Source organism: Lutzomyia longipalpis, chromosome 1, assembly GCF_024334085.1.
Source record: "Lutzomyia longipalpis isolate SR_M1_2022 chromosome 1, ASM2433408v1".
Lineage (NCBI taxonomy): Eukaryota > Metazoa > Arthropoda > Insecta > Diptera > Psychodidae > Lutzomyia > Lutzomyia longipalpis.
The window spans coordinates 41,942,386-41,960,807 of record NC_074707.1 but is presented as its reverse complement, the minus strand read 5'-3'; the positions used below and the strand labels follow the sequence as shown (position 1 = coordinate 41,960,807).

At 36.7% G+C, this 18,422-nt stretch overlaps 1 protein-coding gene across 2 annotated transcripts in view; it reads left to right on the top strand.

The window, feature by feature from the left end:
* Positions 1-18,422, top strand: part of LOC129787388 (protein tiptop) — a 156,110-nt gene that overhangs the window by 54,423 nt on the left and 83,265 nt on the right. For both annotated transcript variants that reach the window (XM_055822928.1, XM_055822929.1), the window contains one exon: positions 12,327-12,440. In XM_055822928.1, coding sequence (XP_055678903.1) covers positions 12,380-12,440 — 61 coding nt within the window. In that variant the 5' untranslated portion in view covers positions 12,327-12,379. The remainder of the gene's footprint in view (positions 1-12,326; positions 12,441-18,422) is intronic.

Genomic DNA, 18,422 nt, shown 5'->3' with positions numbered 1-18,422 from the left:
GTACACGGAGAATTATCAATTGAAAAATGCATCCCATGTGCAATTTGCACAGCACCCAGATAAGAAGGAATTTTCACCACAATGAATTCAAAGTTGAAGCGGAAAAGAAGTTTAAAATATGTAATAATGGGGCAAAGTGAGGCATATGTTGTGCACTGCCTGGTGAGCTTTTTATAAACATTCCGTGCGCCTGAATGTGATTGACGGACATTTAGACAGATTTGATTTGAATTGCATACACACACTCTTTGTCATATTTCGCACATGAACAGAATTTGCCACTCAGTGATTCTCAATGCGAGACACTTTATAATAAGCAACACAATTTTCACTCCTCATTTCCATAAATATAGCCATCAATTTGTTTATACTAGAGGAGACTAGGGCTGTATTTGTATATATCACTCTTGAAAATCAAAATTTATATCTTGTAATTCCTCCATAAGAATTAATTGAAAGTCTTTTGATTTTTTTTTCATAAAGATTTCTTCCATAGGAGATGCAAAAGGAGGCATAAGAAGTTCTTCTTTTGCACAGAAATCGTACCATTGTTGATAAATTGACTAAAATAGCCCCAATCTCCCCTTATGTAGAGCATCATACAACAACATTAACTGACTTTTAGACATATTTGAGATGAAATAGAGACGAGACACTGCATGCTAAATACAACCATGTATCAAAATACATTTTCTACATGAAAGATCTTCTGCAAATCAAATCCATTGTGAATGAAGAAGAGTAGAAAATGAAACCATATTTTAATATTTTATTTCTTATTTTTCTTTCAAAATTTTAACTAATTGAATTATTAATTTTTATGTCAAGAAATGCCTAAAAAAAGGTTTTTCAAGAGAAAAAATGGTGCCTCGGCACTTGCGGAAAACGCACTTGCGGACTTGGCTGATTTTACGACACTTGCGGACAGAGAAGGCTACCTGGGTACGAAAGGGATTTACCCTAGACATATGCGGACTCCGGAGGGTAGGTAGAATTTTGAGCATCGACAAATTTGCCACTTGCGAACAGTATGCGGCCAGCAAAAGGGGCCTTCTGTATGTGTGTGATCCGAAGGCGCAGTGTGGGTTGTGAAAACTTTAAAAATTAGCTAATCGTTCATTAATTCAAAATTCTTCAAAACGATTTTTCTTTTACGATTTTTAGCACTCCATGCCCCTGCCCCAAGGGGTGTTTATCTGAATGAAAATCTTCGGATTATTCGCTAAAAATTCGGATGATTCGCCAAGATTCAGATTATTCGCCTAGATTCGATTGATTCGCCAATATTCGGTTTATTTGTTAAGATTCGGTAGATTCGTCTATATTTTTGATGCACAAATATTACTTTTTAGGCAAAAAACTATAGCTTTTAAACATTTCGCGTATTATAGACGTACCTAAATATATTTGTTTGAAGTTTTTAAACTTGGTTTCAAATTTAGAACGATTTTTTAAGAAAAAGGGAGTCTCAAATCGTCGTAAAATTCGATTCCCTAAGTTCGGGTTCAAATTGTGCTTAATAGCACATTTTAAGTCATATATTTGCGTAGTAGAACTGCTTTTTTGGCCTGTAGGCCGTCCAGCTTTTTGTTGGTCAAGCATACTCATCATTTGTAGGAAAACTTCAAAGATATTCTGTGTTAGGTGGATTATATCAAAAAGTACACAGTTGCGAGAAAACTCCACAGATAAAAAAACTCAATAGTTGGTTGAAAACTCAATAGTTATAAGAACTCAATAGTTGTTTGAAAACTCCATAGTTAAAAAACTCAATTGCTATAAGAACTCACTACTTATGAGAACTCAATAGTTATAAAAACTCAATAGTTGTTTGAAAACTCCATAGTTAAAAAACTCAATATTTATAAAAACTCAATAGTTATAAAAACTCAATAGTTAAAAACTCAATAGTTAAAAAACTCAATAGTTATAAGAACTCAATAGTTATAAGAACTCAATAGTTATAAGAACTCAGTTAAAAAACTCAATATTTATAAAAACTCAATAGTTATAAAAACTCAATAGTGTTAACTATACTGTTTTTATAACTATTGAGTTTTTATAACTATTGAGTTTTTATAAATATTGAGTTTTTTAACTATGGAGTTTTCAAACAACTATTGAGTTCTTATAACTATGGAGTTTTCAACCAACTATTGAGTTTTTTATCTGTGGAGTTTTCTCGCAACTGTTGAGTATTTTTATCTGTGGAGTTTTCTCGCAACTGTGTACTTTTTGATATAATCCACCTAACACAGAATATCTTTGAAGTTTTCCTACAAATGATGAGTATGCTTGACCAACAAAAAGCTGGACGGCCTACAGGCCAAAAAAGCAGTTCTACTACGCAAATATATGACTTAAAATGTGCTATTAAGCACAATTTGAACCCGAACTTAGGGTATCGAATTTTACGACGATTTGAGACTCCCTTTTTCTTAAAAAATCGTTCTAAATTTGAAACCAAGTTTAAAAACTTCAAACAAATATATTTAGGTACGTCTATAATACGCGAAATGTTTAAAAGCTATAGTTTTTTGCCTAAAAAGTAATATTTGTGCATCAAAAATATAGACGAATCTACCGAATCTTAACAAATAAACCGAATATTGGCGAATCAATCGAATCTAGGCGAATAATCTGAATCTTGGCGAATCATCCGAATTTTTAGCGAATAATCCGAAGATTTTCATTCAGATAAACACCCCTTGGGGCAGGGGCATGGAGTGCTAAAAATCGTAAAAGAAAAATCGTTTTGAAGAATTTTGAATTAATGAACGATTAGCTAATTTTTAAAGTTTTCACAACCCACACTGCGCCTTCGGATCACACACATACAGAAGGCCCCTTTTGCTGGCCGCATACTGTTCGCAAGTGGCAAATTTGTCGATGCTCAAAATTCTACCTACCCTCCGGAGTCCGCATATGTCTAGGGTAAATCCCTTTCGTACCCAGGTAGCCTTCTCTGTCCGCAAGTGTCGTAAAATCAGCCAAGTCCGCAAGTGCGTTTTCCGCAAGTGCCGAGGAGCCGAAAAAATTATTCAATTTGAAAAGCTCACCCCCAATTTCCCTACCTTAGCTTTCAAAGCATAGCAGGTAAAAATTCAAAACTTTGCAAAAAAAAAACCATAAAAACGATAAGAATTTTAAATGAAAAATCAAAACTTTCTCCACAACACCGACAAACAACGAATAAATTTTAGGTAACAAAAATACCAAAGAGGTGGACGAAAAGTAGTGAATGAATTTAAATAAATTGAAAAGAACCATCCATATTGTAATAGTTGCTGTAGCATAGACCTTGATTCCACCTGCACCAAGGGGTGAGATGTTTATTTTCGTCATGCAGAGAGCAACTTGGCTCGAAGAGTTAACAGCCGTAATAAATGTTGATGGCTGCACACATTTTGCCCACACCCTCCCCCTCAGTGGAGGTGGGTTTGCGATGGAAAAAGAGTCCAAGGGAAGCATATCGAGAAGGTGCTTTTCTATCCTTTAGCCATTTGAGTGGAGTTGGGGGAAAAGGATGGGGGTGGAACTGGAGGAGAGATCCAAATGGACGCGCGAGCTTTCTATGAGATTGCGTAATCCTAAATACACGGTGATGGACAGAAGAGTGGCTCACTTGTGTGCCTCGTGAAGTGTGAGGGTTGAGTGAAAGCGACATAAATCGAGACCCACCATAAAACTATGTTAACCTTTTCCAACATACAGAAAAGTGCTCCTGGACGCTCCGTCTCATGTCCATAACAATTGACAGCTTCTATGGGCTTTTACACCCTCTCCGTTGAGCCGGTTGGGATGGTGGAAAAAGCCCCCATTGGATGGGGTTGAATTCAGCATTGCGATGCTGATGGACACAGACACACCACCACCCCCCACATAAAAGTGAATGACCATTTTTACCGCATATACTCGCCTAGTCGCTCTCCGAGAAGGACGGCCAAGAGGCCGAACTGCCGGAGCTGTGGCAAGCATACAAACGGCGGCAGAAAAGGGGATGCGGGGGTGGGTGGGTGGATAATGATAATAATGATGGTTGGGGATGAAAATAAAACGAACAAAATATCATCATGGATAAAAGCAAAATAGATTAGTGTTTCAGTCGATGGTGCAATGTCTCCTGAGTACTTCAATTGAGAGGCGACCGTTTTGTTTATGAAAATGTACCCAAACCTGACATGCACTCCCTCATTCGGTCGACAATCTCCTCTCCATTATGATCCTTTTGCATTATCCTCCTGAATACCTAAAATGGACAAAGAGTAGCTCGGGGAAAAAAATCCAACAACAACCGAGAGATGAGGCGGAAAAAAGGGGTGAATATCGAGGTAATTGGGGAGAAAACCATACAGCCCTTCAATATTACAATTTCTCATTTACGGTGAACTTTTGGTGTAACGATGCTGAGGTTGGGGTGACCTTTTGAGGTTGGAGGTGAAAGAATAGGAAGATTTTTTTGTGATTTTCTACCTTTGTTTTTTTTTGCTCTAAATTTGATTTTCCCTATTAGTTGGTGTTCCACTTCGTGGCCAACACCAAGTATTTTCCTTATCAAAGAATTTGTATTTGAAAACACTAAAATTCTTAATTGAGAAGATCCTTAAAAAATCCTTGAAATGTACCTATTGCTTATTAAAAAAAAAAAAAAACGAGAATTTTCCATTTGAAATGTTGCAAAAAAATGAAAATTTCCCCAAATACATAGCACTGGAAAACAAATCTATTCACACAAAAAACAGTTAATTGGATAACAAGAACTATCAGTGCCTCAATAAATCCCCAAAAACACGAAAGTTCTCCCGAAAATCACTCACACAGGATCCCATGTGTGCAAAAAAAAGAGTCCATAACTCTGCGTCTAAATTTATTAGAGTGAATTTTCCTATAATTTCAGCAGATTAGGCTGTTGCTCTGTCCCGGAGAATTATTATTCAATTTAGTGGCGAGAGCTGCATTTCATTAGCCTTCCTCGTGTGTTCACCGCGCGAGGTTTTGCGGGCTTTTTTGCCGTGGTCACCTCTAATGGGGGTCATCCTCATAATTTATAGCGTCCACCGGGATTTATCGTGCACTATTCCCAGCCCAAAATTACAATCCACTCTGCGTGATGGCTTTATTGCTGCGCGATCCGTCATCCCCGTGGGCGAATTTCTAGACCGGGGAGGACTTCTTGTCTTACAAAATTTGGTTTACATTTGATTGACCACCTTTTGAAATCAACCTTTGGGCCTTTCTTCGAGGCTATTTTGCAGTGTAATTTCTCAATCATCTTCTCACAAAAACTCACACCGAAGTAGGTGATCGTGGTGTAATTCTATACACAACAATTTCCAGGTGGTATCATGGTTCAAGATCTGGTGGCTTTTCAGGAACAATTATTCAAGAGTCCCAAGTTGGTGAGGCATGCTCGCGAGAGCTCTTCTTTGTGCTCACAATATGTGATGAGAGATGGATTGGAAGGCAAAGACTTCGCTTTATGCTTTAATGAATTCTTATTAAATTCCTTTTGAGTACAAAAATTAAACAAGTTGAAAACTTTTGATTCGTTAAAATTTAAATCTAGTAGCTCGAAAATTATCATTCCAACACTTACAAAAAATTTATAAAATTAATATCTTTTGAATAAAATAAAAAAGATTTAAAATTAACAGAAAGAAACCAAATAAGTCGAAGAATTCCTCTCCTCGCTCCAAAGATGCGAGCTAAAAGAGTAAAAGAAAAGAACCTCTTCACACGACAGCTACGGATAAAATGGTCTTTTTGATACTTGAATGATCATATAAAATGTGGAAATGAAAGCTTGGCGCTTGATCGATCTCTGCAAGACACGATGATTTATTGTTACTTAAAATGGCTCAAAAGGCTATTCCCTTCAGCACCGGTGACATGAATAGAATTTCATCTTCAGTGTTTCAATGCATTCACGAATTCACCTCCAATCGCATTTAATTAAAATGTGTGAACTCACTGGCATTTTTTCTGCACCACGAGGAAGTTGATGCTCGATCAATGCGGGAAGATCACGAGTTTTGTGCGGAATTTAGCGTATTTTTAAACACAATATATTGCCGGAACAATGGGCGACGAATGTTTTCTTGCCAATCAATCCCAGAGGGAGTTCTTCTAAAAAAAAATATTTTTTTTATTATTCCTCTATCTCTCACTGACTCATTGGAGGTGCCTACCGAACACTCTCCAAACTCTTCCGTCATATTTTCCACATGATTGTTGCTGGCCATTCGTCTCTTCTTTCCGTTTCCCATCCATTCGCGCCAAAAGTGTCGCTCCATGCATTCGAGGAGAAAAAAAACCTCATTCACTCTCAACGACTATACGAGCCCCTCTCCTCCCACACATGCTTACAAGGGTGTGAGTAAATACAATGGAAAAATATCAAATGTATATCGATTTCCATGTCTTTCATTCCGTGTCATATCTCCTGAAGAAATGTATCCGACACGACCCATTATATATTTTCCCGTTTTGGCTGGTAGAGGAACTACCCACATACATACTTTTGTGTCCCTCAGGAGGGACTCTCCATCTCTTCTCGCCTTCGGGGCAGAAAATATGAAAGAGCTTGGGAGGTGGTGGTGGTGGTAGTTTTCATCCCCCATGTGAATTTGTCGAAGAGCTCTGTATGTGTGTGCAAAAATACATCGCTCGGAAAATTTATCGCCCTCATAAAGAATGTCGAATGTTTGAATCTTAAAAGGGTGGTTTTATTTTCGTCCCTACCACCCACCCCCAAATGCACGGGGGTTCCTTTCATTTGGGATATCTTTCTAGGGGATGTGTGTAAAAAAAAATATTCTGGAAAGAGAAAGAAGTATTTATTTGCAATTATCCATATCGAGGGTTGGAAAATACACTATACTAAGTCGAGTTAGTATAGTATATTTTTAACGCATTTTTAGATAGCTTTTGATGTCCTTCATCTTCCCTCAAAAGGACAAATTCGAATATTTGTTCACTACAAAGTTACAGCGAAAACTGTAAAAAATTTTACATAAGAAGCAATGTAAATCTCAAACTTCAAATCGCTCTCCTGAAAATCAACAAAAATGAATTAGTATAGTATATTTTCCAACCCTCGATATGCTCGTTTCCGTATATAAAGCTGGGTTCAACAATTTCAGGGGATAATCCAGGGGGTAATCATTGTTTTTTTTAAAGCCCTGCACTTTTATTCTTTTCATTCAGCAGATCAGTAAAAATTTTATTAAGAAGTGCAAGAAAAAAACTTTTATGAAATATTTAGAATAAAAAAAATATTAAAGAAAAAATAAATAATGGGCCTAATTCAGCGACCAAGAAACCCTTGAAATTCGCTTGAAATCTTGAAACTTCAGTACAAAATTTAAAGATTTCAAGGGTTTCTTGGTCCCTGAATTAGGCCCAATATCCAATAAAAATATTTTTCTTATTGAATTAAAAAAAATCTTCAAGTGTATGAGCTTTTTGTGTGAGCTTTCCATAAAATTTTCTTTTAAATTCAGAAAGATAAAACTTTGATTAACACCCCTACATAAGAAGTAGGTATCCTATTTCTTTACTACAAAAACTATATATAAAGTTTTGTTATAAACCTTCCATTTCTCCACCAAAACTTCCCCCTGTTACCCCTGTAAGATGTTCGAAAGTAGTGTTTGTACAAAAATTGATTTCTCACTGCGTGAATTTCTATTTCCTTTCACGCATGCCATACAATTCTCCCCTGTCGATCATAAATCTCTCACACGATTCATCAGATTCTTTGTGACTTCGAATCTACTTTTTCGCCCCTTTCACTCAAAATACATTTCAGCAGACTTCGTATATATGGGTGCAAAAGTTGTTGCAAAAGAAAACTCTCCCTGTTTTCCCTTTCCCCAAAAGTTGAATTTATGATGAAAAGTCCCTGGGACAGAAGGGACATAGAACATTTGGAATCTTTTGTGGGCCCCAGAGTGGGATTCGACTTCTTTTTCAGGGCAGGGAAACTCGATTAGAAGCAACTTTTTTTCTGTCCTGAACTGCCTGAACTTAATTCCTGAATTAAATTGTAAAATTTACAAGCTTCAATTAAGCCGCTATGTGTTTCTTCCATTATCATTAATAAAAATTTACTCGTCCAATTTGGGTTACTCTTGCTTGGGGTCCTTTTGAGCCATACACTGAGGGGTGGTGGTGGTGGTGGGCTATTTGGGGGTGAGATTGGGTAGGTCAGAGAAGACACAAACTGATGGGTCGAGAATGGAGCGAGCTTTGTACAATATACTTTGGAATTTAATTTGGTCATTAAATTTTCTGAAGAGGGAAAAATCAGTGTAGGACGTCAAGGTGAAAAAATTAAATTTTCCCTTCAGTTTTTGCCCGTGCCACCCTCCCTCGAAAGAGCCCCTTGTGTGTGATTGAGGAGGTGGGACTTGGGGGATATTCTCAATCAATCACCATGGCTCTATGTGTGCCAGAGGGGGCGGTATTGGATGTGTTAGGAAAATTGACCGGTAAATTATTGTTTAATTACGCGCCCTGACAATTTATTAAAGTGGCAAAAACAGTCTCTGCTAATTGAATGGCGCGTGTAAAAGAAATATGCTGCGCGCTCAGATGGGGGATCATATGGCCCAAACGAGGGGGTGTGCTGGGGTTGGAAGGTATGTGTCGCCTTTTCATAACACCCCCATCCAGCTCTTTCCACCACCCAAAGGCATCCCAAACCACCCGCGCAGCAAAACCCTCAAAGTGCACAAAGTGGTGAGGTGGGGAAGAAAGAGTAAATGACGTTAGTTCGTTGACGGTAGTTGTATGCGACGGCCCGATGGGAAACGACCAATATTTTACAAGTTTTTGACAAGCTAGATGGCTTTTCCATCTTTGAGCGGACACCCGGGGCTGAGAGTGTGTTCCATATCGGGTCAAGATATGAATTCATGCACATACATATATACCCACGGTGTATATCATCGTGATATTATGCTATATAAATCATTGTTATGTTATATTATTTATTTTCCCCATACCGACCTCCCTCAAACCACCTCCATCGCCTCCCTCCCCTACCGAAGGACCGTCAAATACAAAATATTTCCACTATGCTGAAAGATTCTCCACACACTCTGGCGCACACAAGACTTTCTTGAAGAGTTTTCGGCTATATGGGCAAGTCTCTCCCTGTCTCTGTTGGTGAGATAGTGATGGTAATTTATAGTTGGGCACATTTCCACACGACGCAACGATGGGATCACATTTGTGACAAGATTTCAATTCAATGGGTTATTTCTGGGAGGCAAAAAATGTCGCAGAAGGGAGTTAAATTTCAAATTGATTCACTGCCTTTGTGCTTATATGAAAAAAAAAGCTCAACATATAATTCTTTCTTTGAGAGCTTTGAGAAAATATAAAATTCTCTGAAGAATCTCACAAAAATAAAAATCTCTGTATTTAATGATTGACAGTCATCTATCAATCTATTCGTAAATTTAAGCCTTACTTTAAATTAATTAATTTCAAATCAACAACAAAAATTGAGAACATTTCCCTCACTACTGTGACAAAATAAAAAACTTTTCACAAATTAATGTTATTCATAAGCTTTTATGTTATACGAGCATATTCAAAATATATATAATTTTGAAAACTTTCAGAATGAATTGTACATAGTATGAAGAGCTTTTGAGAACTTACGGTTGAAAATGTGTTCAAAAAGAGACTTTCAAGTTTATTCAAAACACCGGTGAATCCTATAATCTCTAAGGAAGGAGTGTGGTGTCTCACCAGGCCCCCATCTCACCCCCTTCCCCCATGATGGCTTCCATTCATGACTCACAACCGGAGAAGCTTGCCAAGGGGGTGGCAAGAGTATGTATCTCCTGTGTATGTATGTAGAAATGTGCTGTGTAATTATTTCGAAGGTGCTATAAATTTTGTCCTTCCCCGATTGTATAAATGGACGTGGAGGCGAGCTTTTTGAAGCAATCACTTGCGATGGGGTGGATTTCTCAGTGGGTTGTATGTGTGGCACCCAAACCATCTTTTAGTTGAAAATTTTTCCTACACCGCCGTCCTATTCAGTGCGCGCTCCACTAATGTGTCCTCCTCTTGATGCGGCCACTTTTCGCAGCACAGTGTTAACTTTTGAGGAGATGGGTGGATGGATTTTTCGCTGGGTTCCGTGCACCCCGGGAATGGGGTTGTATGCACGAAAGGACAGCTTCAGAATTTATATATTTCGACGGAAAAATATTGTCGTTCCACCCTTCTGTGGATGTCATAAATTAGAAGAGAGACTCTGTATGTTTTTTTTCTGTATGCTATGTACATATGTATGTATGTGGTGAATGTGCGAGAAAGAGGAGCATTGAGACTCAATTCTCCTTCCTATGGCCTTTCGTTTTTTTTTTTTCATTCTTCTTCATCATCTTCATTGGAAGGAAAATATTATAATTTAATTCTTATAACTTTCAAGTCGTCGCCATCTCATCAATAATTCACGGCGGATTATGGGCCTGAAAGGCAAATCAACTTGAATCCTGCTGATTTCGAAATATTGTCAACAATCCCCACAGTGATGTGCTTCTTATTTGATCTTTTTACTTTTTTTTTTCTCCATCTCCCAATGCGATATAGTATTTGTGTAGCATAAGGTTTGAAATATTTCTCTAAAATTCCTCGTTGGGTAAAAATTTTTCATATGAGGGGGTAACGGACCAGAGAGCCAGTTCACCAGGGGAAAACTTTTGGGGAATATTGCAGAGAGTTTAGATTTACTGAATGGGGGCGGGCTGGGAAATTCTAGTAGTGGATAAAGAAAGACGGCTAGATGGCATAAGATACAGCCTGAAAGTGTCTTTATATGTAGTTTTGTAGGGTCTGAACTCTCAAGTCGAAATGAATAAACTTCCAGCTTTCAGTTGATGTTTCATAAAGGGGTAATAATTATAATTGTGAAGGCTTGAGAAGATTTTTAATGAAAATTTGGAATGAATTAAAAAATTAAAATTCTTTTTATTATAAAGAGAGTAAAAGTTGAAGAAATCTTCATGACCATAAAACATTAAGAAGAATCAAAATATCTCTTCTGAGTAAATGCACAACCCCTCCTGTTCTAGAAAGAATCCACATAGCAGATTCAAGATGTGCCTCTTGTGGGAGTGATTTTACGTCTGAATGTCCCCACGCTCAATGCTGATAATAATAATAGTTGAAAAGTAGAAGTTTCTAGTCATTCAATTTACGAAAACACCACCATGTAAATATGTTGTTTGGTGGTGTCCTTTTTGGTGGAATATCAAAGAAAAGTCCTTCGAAAAAGAAAGTTGTTCAAACTCTCTCAAAATGGAATATCTTTGGCAAAAATATCATCCAAACTCATGCTTGAAATGCACTTTGTGGACAAGTTGAGAGACACAAGTCAATGGGAATCGAAGGCAAAAAAAAGAAAAAGATCAACAAACACTTTGCCCATAAAGATGATTATTTTATCGGAATAAACATGACGATAAAGTATGAGGGAATTGCGAGTCCATTCCCAGTGAGAGGAGCTTCAATGAAAGCAAATTAAAATGGTAAATTTATTCATTTGGCGGGAAAAAATGTATTAGTAATTTATGGATGGAAAGAAAACATGTTTCCATCTGCAGCATCAATTTGCACACAGGATTTTCGGGTGGGAAGATTGCCTTCTTTATCGCAGTTGAGGGAACTTTTTATTGCATCATCGATTGAGGAGAGATGATTTGTTTGTGATCGACTATCTCCTTGCCGTCATCGTTGCAGATGTAACGTTCAAAATTTTCTCTTTGGCAAAATGTTGCAAAAAAAGGGAATTTTGAAACGTCTCATCGCCGCTGTGCAATCATTTGAAAACATAAATCAAAATAAGGGGAAAATGCAATTAATTGTTGTTCGTGTTTCCCTTCTTTCCCAATTGAAGGGCGGGCTAAATGTATGAGAAGATTGTGAAACATAAGGGTTGCTGTTTCTGTAGTTCTTCTCTATATGAGGTTGATGTGATGTTTTCTTTATTTTTTCCCGGCAGAAGAGCCTTTTTAAGCAAAAATAAATAACTTTGCCTTTTCGTGGAAACGAGATTTGCTATTAGATGGCGCTAGTTGTACATAGTTTCAAATGGAATCAGTTACTCCTCAACAAAGAAGAAGCATACCTGGTGTTTCTTTCTTCCCTAAATAAAATAAATAATAAAGTAAAATGACAAACCTCTCCATATATAACAATATTTTCTAATTAGCAGAGATTGTGGGTTGATACAAAATGTGGGAACCATTGATTTTGGGTGACAGAGATATGCTCAGCTAATCATAATTTTCTTTCTCTTCCAGGTAACTCATCAGGAGGCACAATTTGAGGTTTTCTAGTGTGTCGTGGTACAAAGATGCGTTCAAAGCAGCAGCCTCGACCTTCATATCATCGATGGCTGAAACCTGAAGAAAATGGTGAGTCAAAAACGCATTTCCCAGTGCCATGAGGTATCCATCCCATCCATATACAAATACATAGTATAATATGAAATATAATTTTGCCAACTGATTCATTAATTTCTCACACGCTGAGTGATGGAATCATTTTCATTTTGCATATGTGCGAGCGCGGGGATTTGAATCAAGTCAAAGTCAGTTACACACTAAATATCCATTTGGGAGATTTATGTTTCCGCTCAATGCTCGGCCACATTCAACATTTTCATGTCGGGCAGATTGCCTCGGCGAAATACTCTTTTGCGCGCGAATTTCTGCCACACAAGCAACACCACAGTGTGGTGTTGTGCCATTTAGATTTAAATGCACCATCAAATGGACAATCTGTCACACGAATCAGGTTCTTTTGCATTTGATACCCATTGATAGTGCCACCCAGTTCCGCAGATTCAATATGTGAAATGCACCTTTCATGCCTTTTTATTAAACATGCAGCTGACTTTTGACGTTCACGTGAAATTTTGAGGTCGATACCATAGAGAGCTAGAGTAGTGGCAGCAATAGATAAAAGAATCTATTGAGTGGTGGTAATGATTAAATGCCTGGTAAATGCACCACGTTCAATTACAGTCAAGCTCTCGATAAATGAATAAGGCTGTAATCTGAAATCTACTCAAATGAGTGAAGTTTCTTCCTAATTTTTAACGTTTGAAGTGTCTTTTCTAACGTTTAACGAATCTTTTTTGAGATTTCAAAATTTAATTTTATTTCTCTAAAGTTTGACGTTTGAATATTTGTTTGATGGGCGTTTTAAATCGTTTTATTGTCGTTTTAGAAAAGAAAAACAGAGAATTTGATGTTCAGGAAAATAATCAGAAAGATCTCTGAAGAGGCCTGGAAAAGTAATTTTCCTTCAAAAATACGATTAAAGGTGGAAACAAAATGTCAAAATCCTTTAAGATTTGTTCCGGAATACCAAAAATCTTATAACTGACGAATTGTAAGAAAAGAAAAGATTTTTATCAGAATCTACCCCTTCCTTTCTATTTAAAAAAAAATCTATGATGAAAATAATTTCTTTTAACTAAAAAAAAGTTTGTTTATGGCCTAAAATCGACAAAATCCAATTAAAATTAAAAAGTTCTTTTATTATCATTAATCATTTTGTGATTTTATCTATTAATTCATCAACTCTGTTCAATGAAGATTTAAAATTCCTCACCGTTTTAGCTATTCCGCGAGATATTTTCCATCAAAATCACTCAATTTACTCGAAGGAGGCGCAAGAATTATTGCAAACGGGTTCAAATATAATCTCTCTCTCTACAAATGTGCTTATTAATAATAATAAAAAGACAATTTATGGTCGTGCTTATTTGCACATACATATATTTTCTGTCTACCTTTTCCTACCTACCTCACCCCCTCTTGCCTATCATACACTGCGGGGATTTCACATGTGCGTTGTGGATGTGAGTGGTTAATGCCGTGCGAATATTTTGAGACATGGCAAAAATGAAGAAGTTATAAATCACATGAAATTTGTATTGTTCCCCTTTTTTATGATTGTTCAACGGCCGAAAAAAGGTGAGTGTGTATTTTTTTTCTGCACCACGAGTTGGTGCAATAAATCGTCAAGTCTCGATGCATATCGCTCATTCTCCCGAGATATTGCACATTTCTCTTATTCTTTTTTGCCCCCCATGCCAATTGCATTTTGCAATATGGTGGACGATCGTAGGGCTTCCCTTTTAGAAGCGGAAACTATGTACATATATATTATTATGTATAGAAAGGGAGGTATATATAATCCAAGAGAATTCCCTGTTTGAACGGAAAATTTGCAGACTTTCCTTTTGTATGAAAATATTCTATATGGGATTTGTGGTCTTGATGGTATGTCATCGCTAATGGATAAAGAGAGGATGAGAAGTAATAATAATTTGATGTACATAAAATGTCGCTGGCATAGAGTGTAAAATGCGACTTGGTAATTTATGTCTTCAACGGACGACAACAAACCAAAAGATATCAACGGATGAAGAAGAGGAGAGTGACTTTAGCCATCAACCTTATATCTGCCCACTCTGTGGGAGACGATAAAATATTAACAAATTTATATGAATTTTGAATTCAGCCGACAATTTATTTGCGTTTTATTTATTTATTTATCCCTCCATATTGCCATGGTTGTGCTCCGTAAGAAGTGCGAAGAACAAGTTTCTTTAACCCATTCGACAGCCGCGCAATGAAGAATCCCCGCATGATTGTGTCTCTCAATTCACCGTCCATATAAAAATATGGTGTGTGCACCCAGTGTAGCGCCTCTGTGATGGAGAGGGTTAAAGGATCGATATAATGAGTCTTCTATCTCTTCATGCCATTCTCATGGAAATTCCTCAACACTCTCCTCCATCGCACGTACATATATACCAAAACTATCGATTTAGAAATTTTTCAAACCCACCAAGAAAAATCACTCAACTATTTTTGTCACCATCCATCGTGTACTGTGAGAAAATTTAATTTGAAATTTATGACCATGACGTGTGTTACTTTAACACTTAGGAAATTTTCTTTTCTTATTATCCTAATTGTTTTTTCGGGGATACTTTCTCTCTGCTTTTCCTTACTTTTCAATAAATTAAATTAAAAGAGAAAAGCATAAAATTCCTGGAATTTAATAAAGAATAAATATTCCTTTATAGAATATTCTTTGAGTGTAAAACACATTCTTTCGTATATCCTCTTATTTTACCCAACAACACACACCGTATTTCGCCCATTTTCCAGAGCACACATACGCCCCTCCCCCCCCCGTCCAAGAGCTACTGTTGAGAAATCTCCGGGGTGATTTTCCACAATGGATGGGGTACCCAGGGTTGATTTTGAGGGTGAGAATTTGACCACTGCAGACACCAAAAAGCGTGATTGATGCGTCTTGAGAGAATTCTCGAGTGATAATTCATTTTATCTTTCATTATCTCTTCCAGAGAGTGAGTGCATATAGAGCTCACTGGCACATGGAAAGTACTTTTTCTTCATCACACTCCTCTAACCCACAGTTGGGCATAATTAATAATTAATTAATTAAATTTCACATTTTCTGACATTCAGCGAGGAAGAATGATTTTATTTTGACCACAATTCTGGTCAATTCTGGAAGTTGAAATCCAATTTTTTGGACGAGAAGATTTTTGGTGAGTGAATGAGATTTTTGTGGCCCCACGATGGCCTCTTTTTTATTGCATGTCAAATTAGAGAGGAGATTTGAATTTCTCATCCGTTGAACTTTAATTTATGGCATCCCTCGTCAATATTTGATCACGCCGCGTATTTTTTTCCAAGAGAAAAAATCTCATTTTCAACTGGAATATAGACACCTTATTTATTTGACCGTTCTTCGTCTCTTAATCTTGTTGTAAGCTGCGTGTCTTTAATTTCCCGATAAAAATTAATTTTTTTTTATTCATTATGGCATCCTCATCGATAAATCAGTCCACAAAAAATCTCGCGCACACACACCAACTACCTTTTTTGGGATTTTCAAAAGAGTGTCAATTTGTGGGGGAAACAAAGAGAGTTGTAAATAACGTGTGTGCGAGGTTTGAATTTGTGGTGATAGTCTCTCATGAAGAGAAAAAAAACGAACCTAATATTCCAAAGTAAAGGCAAAAATGTGAATGGGTAGATGTGGAGGGAGAGGGATCATCTTAATGGTGATGGAAGGTAGAAGGAAAGGTGGACAGAAAAAGAGTATATGTATGTATGAGGAGGTATAATCAAGCAGTTAATATTTTGTCAATAAATATTCGATTTTATGTCGATATCCGCTTTGGCGTTGACTCGGTGCAAAAATTTATCACTTGCCACCAGAAAAGACACATTCTCTGGATAAAAAAAAAAGGAGTTGAATTAATAAAATTAAAAGCAGCCATTTATCGAATGATGGCGCAAGTCCTTGAAGATGGCGCACACGTGAAAAAAAAGCTCTTCGCACATCCATTTTCCGCGCAGTTGTTATAACGATTATGACTTTATAAATGATACACCATTTATATTCTCCTTTTTGCTATATATAAGCGAGGGTGTGAGGTGAATTCCTCCAGGGGGGTTCATTGCGGTCATTGCTATTGAAAGCTAGAAATGAAGAAAAAAGTATTAAAATTGAACGACAATATGATTACTAAAAAATTCGATTTGCTCAGAAGATTCTTTAATGAAGAATATATTTTCTTCAAGTTCTTTCATTGACCAAACTTTTATGACTTTTTTATTAAAGATAACTATGTGGATAAATATTGGTTTTTATTGCATTAGATTAACTAAAGGTTTAATAAAATTAAATAGATCTTATGCTTCAACTTTTTAAGTTTAAAAATCTTAAATTGTTTAAACAATTTCAAAGAAGTCTATTCAGTTTTATATCATTTTATGATGTCTTTCAAATTTTAAAAGCGGATCTCTGTGGAAAATGAAAAGCTTGTTAGCCTTTTCTTGATTATTTTACATTCTCTACAAGATTTTATTTAAAGTTGTTCGTCTTTGAAAGAATTATTCGTACTTATAAATGTGAATAGACTCCTTTCAAATACAAAGGATTAATTATTTTTTAACTCTTTAGTGTAATAACTCTTTTGTATTTTTAATCTAAAGGAAAATAATTTAGCATCTCATTTTCTTCATTTCTTATACATATTTTTCGAGCTATGTATAATTAATTCCTTTAATTAACTATATATAATTTTCAAGATTCAATCACATACCTACATATATAATTTACATAGATATCGAAAAAAGTGGGATTAGCAAATTCCATAAACAATGACGAACGATAGACACCAAAAGAACACTTTATTGGTGGCATCACGTGATGGCATTCATCCCCTTTTTGTGTGCACGATCCCTCTAACCCCACGGGGCAATTCTGCACAGCCATATGCCGGCAACAGTGAGTGTTGGATTTACACACACACTCGGTGCCCGGCGAGAAATCAAGTAGTCGTCATAAAAATTTTTACGAGCTTTTCTGTCAGTCAGCACAAGCTGTAAAAACCATGGCGGCTTGGTTTGGGGGGCGGAGGAGCGGCGCTTATAGAGTGCACAATCCCATCAGACCCATCAATCGTGGCTTAAATCGCGTCGCTCCATCCCGAGACATGCGAGGAGAAGTGAGCACACGTCGGGTGTAAACCTCGGTTGGGAATGCCGTAAATATGCGGCAAAATACGCTATATACGAAAACTTGCTATGTGGTTGGTGTGTCTATTAGTTCTCAATAAAAGTGGTCAGCCACACTCACTTTAAATCCCGCGCACTCACACAGCTCGCATATTTTTTTTATCTTCATTTTCAAATCCCCCATCAACCACGTGAAGATGCTGCGTGAAGCAGGGGGAGCCAGGGGTGGAGGAAAACATGAGAGTCCCGTCAGCAATAAAAAACACAAAGTTGGATTTTTATTGCTAATTTATAGTTCAAATAGATGAAGTGACTACCAACGACCTTGTCACTAATTGTGATTAATTGGAGTCATATTGAGAGCTTTTGAGCATCTCTTTTGCATTCTCGCATTTTATGGCTTCTTAATTTTTTTTCTTTTTATTCTTTTCACCTTCCTTCCCCTACACTCTCCTCATGATGGACAGGTTCCTTTTAGCAAAGATTTTCTCTCGTCTCCTTTTTCTCTCACTGAATTTATTTGGATTTTATAGTCAAAGCTGCTGAAAATATGATAAATAGCTAATCAGAACTTTTCAAATAGCAGACTTCACAAAGCTTTTGCACAAAATTTTGCAGTGACTTTATAAATTACATTTTAAAAATAATATTGTCGCCTAAAACGATTAGTCACGACCTAAGCCAACTAAATCATGAATCACAAAGTTTAAAAATTTTAATTAGAATTTTTGTGCTGTGTGATGAATAATGTCACGTGACATCTTTAGACAACTCAAAGGATATAATTTATTTCATTGTAAAAAACTTGATAATTTTGTA